Source organism: Diadema setosum, chromosome 18 (assembly GCF_964275005.1).
Source record: "Diadema setosum chromosome 18, eeDiaSeto1, whole genome shotgun sequence".
NCBI classification, from domain to species: Eukaryota; Metazoa; Echinodermata; class Echinoidea; order Diadematoida; family Diadematidae; genus Diadema; species Diadema setosum.
The window spans coordinates 34,097,108-34,102,739 of record NC_092702.1 but is presented as its reverse complement, the minus strand read 5'-3'; the positions used below and the strand labels follow the sequence as shown (position 1 = coordinate 34,102,739).

The window sequence follows — 5,632 nt, the reverse complement described above, 5'->3', positions numbered from 1 at the left end:
TCTTAACATTATGACAGGTAATGGCGGAGTGAAAGGGAGCGGGAATCGATTAAATCACTCATCATGCTTGATATTCTTTGATCGAAACTCGTTTAAGGCCATCAGGGGGAGAATTATGCCCGGGAGTTGGGGTTTCACGACTTTTGATCGGCGCGGCCGGCGTACGCATTGCTGACGTCATGGCGTGTTGGTAAACAAGGGGGAGCATTCCAGCCCGACATTCCCTTCCCCGAACAAGCCCCGTGAGTAATTTGGGGCTGACGGCGGGAGATCAGGTTCACGTGGCGGACTTGCATGCCAGGAACCTCGTCTTTAACCCCCGTGGTTCCGACATCCACTCGCACATACACACACATTTAACTGTCAGACACATACAAACGCACACACTGCAAACATAATTAAACACTGATATATATATATATATATATATATATATATATATATATATATATATATATATATATATAAATTTGTTCAACTGACCTCCATGGGAATTATAGCCGTCAGCTGAATAATACCGGTGCTTTAACAGGTTTAGCAAGTGAAAAGTAAGAATAATCCATTCGTTTCAGGCGATGTATTTATCTTTAGATTACCTTGACTGATTAGAGTTAAAGCTCTTGGTCTGGAGCTAATCCTGTCTTTCATTAACTTCGGCCTAACAGGACTCCCTCATAATCCGAATCGGAGGCCAGATGGACAATCAGTTTAGCATAATTGAATGGTCAGTGCAGTCTTGACCCATCACGTTTATTGGATTTCTCTTCGAGTGGCGTATTGCTTTTGCGTCTGCGCTCGACTACGCTTCAGAGGACGTCGCCACAGATTTCCACGAATGATAAATTCAAGAGGATATTTTTTTTTCTCTCTTCCTTCGTTGTGGTTCTACCATGTCATGAGTCAAACATCAGAATTTGCATCAGTCCTATATGAGGAATAATGCTAAAGGAATGAACATATTATCGTTTTTTGATATCTTTGAAGTAGTTCATGCGAAGGAGCCAATGTCTTATCGTAAAGTTTGAGAACTAGACATTATTGTGAGGACCTTACTGAGGGGATAACTAAGCTGAAAATTTCCACCTTTTTAAACTTTAAATCAAAAACCTTTGTAAATCATTTATATCCATGTTTAATTCGTAATATCCGTCTCTTTATCACAATAAACTGATGCAAAGCCTTCATACAACCACCTCACACCTATGAACTCCGCGCAAATCTGTACGTTCTGTATAGCTCATCAGTTCCTACCATTAGGTGGGATATCAACTCGTGCGACAGCGCCCTCTTTTAAGCATCGTGGAAAGGGCGCGTTGAGCTGTGCAGAATAAATGACTTGTAATGCACTCTTACTTGTTTGAGGGGAAACTAATTTACCCCAGGTCGCCCTCCTGTACCCCACTCCATGAAAGTCCTTAACTTTATACAAGATTAACTAACCAAGATTGTGGAATCTTGATTATCAACACAATTGTTTAGCCTGTGTTATATTTGAGTGTGTGTGTGTTTGTTGCTTTAATCTGTGCCCCAACTTTCCTGCTAGCTGAAATTCAATAACGTTTTAATCAGGAGATAGGTAACTGACCGATGGCAGTCTCGGATTGTCTTATTGTTGGGCGGTCGAGACTTGCTCTTTCTAGCAGCAAGGCAATCTGTAGTGTTTATATTCTCTTGTATACCTGCGCCTATAACAACGACAACATTTTATGTGTGTGTATGTGTGTGTGTACAAAAAAAAAATTATGTGGATGATTAGACGAATTATCCTATCCAACATGGCAAAATACTTACAAACTAAACCTACATTAAAAAAATCAAGTAGTATAAAGTAACTACGAAAACAAACCAGTTTGTTATTATTCGTAATTACTCAGTTCGAATGTATAAATTTGTGTTTCGATATTTTTTTTTCACCACAAACATGTTGTAAGTTGTCTACAATTTAATGCCGCTTACCATAAATTGTGGCAGCTTCCGATCTGCAGAGAGTCGGGTTAAGGCAAATCCGAGTGCGTTGTATTCTCTCAAAATTGCATTAATCAGGGGGGGGGTGCGGAAAGTTAAAGCTAACAGTAATAAGACGATGCGCATTTTCTTGTGTGATTGTAAAACTGCCAGGGAAAGATTGGCTTCCCTTAAAATTTCTCTCAATCCAATTTGGGGCGCGTCATTCTAATGAAAGCTCCTGTTCCGGAAAAACGAGGCTGATCAAAGCGGGCCAGTGCGGAAGAGACTAAGAAAGAAGGTTATATGAATAGGCCTAAGGCGTCCTCGTGTTTATAGCATTGCTTAGCCAAACAGAATTCGAGAAGGCTTCCCCCAGTCATCTTTCCCTTCTCCAACATTACCAGCCGGGGGTACCCGAAGGAGCCGAGCTTTCAGGAGGGATTCCATAAGAGACTGTGGGCATGGTTGATGGCGATGGAGGCGGTGAAACGCAGCCACGACAAGAAGAAGACATTTTGTTCTTTTTTCTACCTCTTTCACAAGATTATCCGTTTCCTACGAGCAATAAAGAAAAGAAGCTGAGAGGAGAAGATATTGAGCGATGTCTTATTTATCAGTGCCTTTTTCAGGGTACATATTGTTTTATGTGACAGTGACTAGCTTGATAGAAGAATTCGTGTTGTTTAACATAACCCGTGAAAGATGAATAATGATCTAAATGAGTCTAAATCTAAGACTTGACAGAGCAGTAGCAGCACCATACTGAAGCATGAATGGAAAGCTTTCCAAGAACAGTTGCAATAATTTCTTAATCTTACAGGTTTATTGTTTGGGGAGGGGTTGTTTGACCATGGTCTGTTTATTATCTTAAATGCTTTGTCGTGTTTTTCTTTCTAAATGTGAAGATGAACAATACCCTTGAAAAGAGTTTGTCTTTAAAGAGGGAGGCGAAGAGAGATGTAAATTTGAACATGCCGTGGCCGCATCGGTTACACCTCGCACTCTTACCTGTAGCCGCTAGGAACCGAGGCGGCTTCTATTTCCTTTCCGCCCCTTCTCGTTCTGGTTTAAAATTTCACGACAGATTTCAACTAACCATTTCTTGTTTCTCTTTCATTCTCTTTTTTTCCGCCGTGCCCATAGGCCGCTGGTTGGATACCGACTCGCTCTCGCCGGCGAATCCATGAGAAGGGCCCTGGAGGACTTATGAAACGGTCAACAACACTCTTCAAGTAGTCCTCCACCGATTGGAACAGCGTGTCGATTACATGGTGGTATCAACCTGCGCTTTTCGAGTTCATTGAGCGAGGTTTCTGCTGGATGAATTCGCGAATGGCTTGCATGGCAGCTGAGCATCCGTGCTAAAAGGAGACAAGTAAAGTATTATAGAAACGCTCTCTCCGAGTGGGTTACGGTTCACTCTCTACCTAGAAAGCAGCTCAAAACATCGTTCTCTCAAGGGGAAGCCAGGAGAATGACTTGGACCAGCCGAAGCGTCTGCTCCTGGTGAAAACCCCGGATGAGTTCAGCATTGGCTTGTGATGGTAGAGCGCGGCCTTGAGTTCCACGTCTCGCGAAGTGCCTACATCATGGACGACTTCACTTCGGACGCCGCGACGGCGTCCTACGGGTCTTCTTACGATTTCGCCAACGACTCTACAAATGAGACCGAGCTCAACTCGCAAGTTACCACCAACATCGGGGCAGGTGTGGCCCTGGCGGTGGTAACACTGGCAACGGCTTTTGGCAACATCCTCGTCATCGCGGCTGTTATGTCCTGGCGGCGTCTGCGGGTTAAGCAGACGAGTTGGTTTATCGTGTCTTTAGCCGTGTCGGACGTTCTGGTGGCGTGCCTCGTAATGGCTTGGAACGCGGTGTATTACACTCTCGGCTACTGGCCATTCGGTGTCTTCTGTAAAGTCCATTCTGCCCTCGATATCATGATGTCTACGGCGTCTATTCTGAACCTGTGCGTGATAGCCGTGGACCGCTACTGGGCTATCACGAAGCCTTTTGAATATCAAGAGAAGATGACCAAAAAGCGAGCGCTGATTATGATCGCTGTAGCCTGGATTGTGTCTGCCCTTCTTTCATTCATACCAGTATTCAGTGACATCTACACCATAGCGGGCCAGCCTAATCCACTACTGAATGAGGTACCCCAGTGCGAATTCGTCCTCAACGCCTATTACGCTGTCATCAGCTCCTGCATAAGTTTCTACATCCCTTCTGCGATCATGCTGGCGATTTATATGAGGATTTACCGTGAGGCTCATCGGCAGGAGAAGAGCATTCGAGCTCATAACACCCCTATGGACAGCAACCAGCGCGGCGAGCACAAAGCTGCCAAGACACTAGGAACGATCCTTGGTGTGTTTATCTGCTGCTGGCTGCCATTTTTCGTCGTCAATTGTATAGTGCCGTTCTGTGCCAACTGCGTGTCGGCCGGCGTGTGGACCGTGGTGCTATGGTTGGGATATATCAACAGCTGTTTAAATCCTCTTATTTATGCTACCAACCGCGAATTTCGCAATGCGTTTAAGCGGTTACTGTGTCGACAGAGATTCCTACGGGAGAGAACGCTGCAATACAGCACGACTACCACGCTCCTCACCCACCTAGGCAACGGCAAAATAGACTCGAATAAAAATGAGAGGAGGAAGAACAACCACCATGAGACAAACCTGAAGAGTGAGAGTGAGTGTAGGAATGCGCCGCCACCAGCTCCTCCGGAAGGCAGCGGGTCCGCGTCTCCTTCCAATCCCGGTACTCCCCGGGTACTCAGGGTGGTGTCGGACGCCGCTGTCGAGGACACCCCCGGGGGTGAGCGGGACCCCCTGAGGCAGCAGGAGCTCCCCTATCCAGAGCGCAACGTCGGGCATAGACTAGCGCAATACAAAAGACTCGACCCCGACAATTCAAACACGTGATGAAGGCTGCGTGCATGAGTGTAACGATGTCTTGTTCATTTCTACAGTGCTCTCTATGTTTATTGTGACATGTCTAAAAAACAGGTTTCAAACAGCTGTGAAATTACTTCGAAGACTGCTTTCAAGACAAAAGTCCTTGGTATCTAAAGGCTCCCCTATCATATAAAACTATTCATATTTATATTTCAGAGAGGAAGAACGAGAAAATATTTCAAGTTAGATCAGGGGACGTCGGTCGCTTCAGCTGGCGCTGAACACCATCTGTAAAAAGATAAACTCGTGAGGAAAGAGCTATGTACATTTCTTTTTTAAAGAAAAAAAATCAGCTGAATTTACCGAAGAATTTCACAGATGTATTTTTGATACGATTTTATATTTAATGTGGAAAGTGTATATTATGCAAGATTATTTATTCGAGGTGTTGTCTTCTGGAAAACGTATGGTATACAAGTGTATACGAAACTTGATGATTTGTATGCAGTTTAGGGAATAAGCCGACCAAACTAGTAACTATTTTATTCTCCCTTTCCCCATATATATGTGTATATATCAATATATACCATTGAATCAAGCTCGTAATCCCTCTAGTGACATTGGGTGCTAATTATACGTATAAGATTGAAAGTACTTCCCTCAACTGTCTACTCGAGTTGACTGCCAAGAGGGCTTCAAAAATCAAAAACTAGTTGCATATTGGCTCGTCAAGAAACGATCTCATTTTCAAAGCAACAGGTGAAGGTTAGGGTGTAAACCTG

General features: G+C 44.1%; 1 protein-coding gene across 1 annotated transcript; it reads left to right on the top strand.

Moving 5' to 3' along the window:
- Positions 1–3,488: 3,488 nt before the first annotated feature.
- Positions 3,489–4,877, top strand: LOC140242086 (D(1) dopamine receptor-like). Its single transcript, XM_072321847.1, has one exon. It carries the CDS (start codon positions 3,489–3,491, stop codon positions 4,875–4,877), a length of 1,389 nt encoding a protein of 462 aa, XP_072177948.1.
- The last annotated feature ends 755 nt before the right edge of the window (positions 4,878–5,632 follow it).

Excerpts from the sequence above, each read along its gene's own strand:
- LOC140242086 (XM_072321847.1), top strand. The coding sequence starts at position 3,489 with ATGGTAGAGCGCGGCCTTGAGTTCCACGTCTCGCGAAGTGCCTACATC.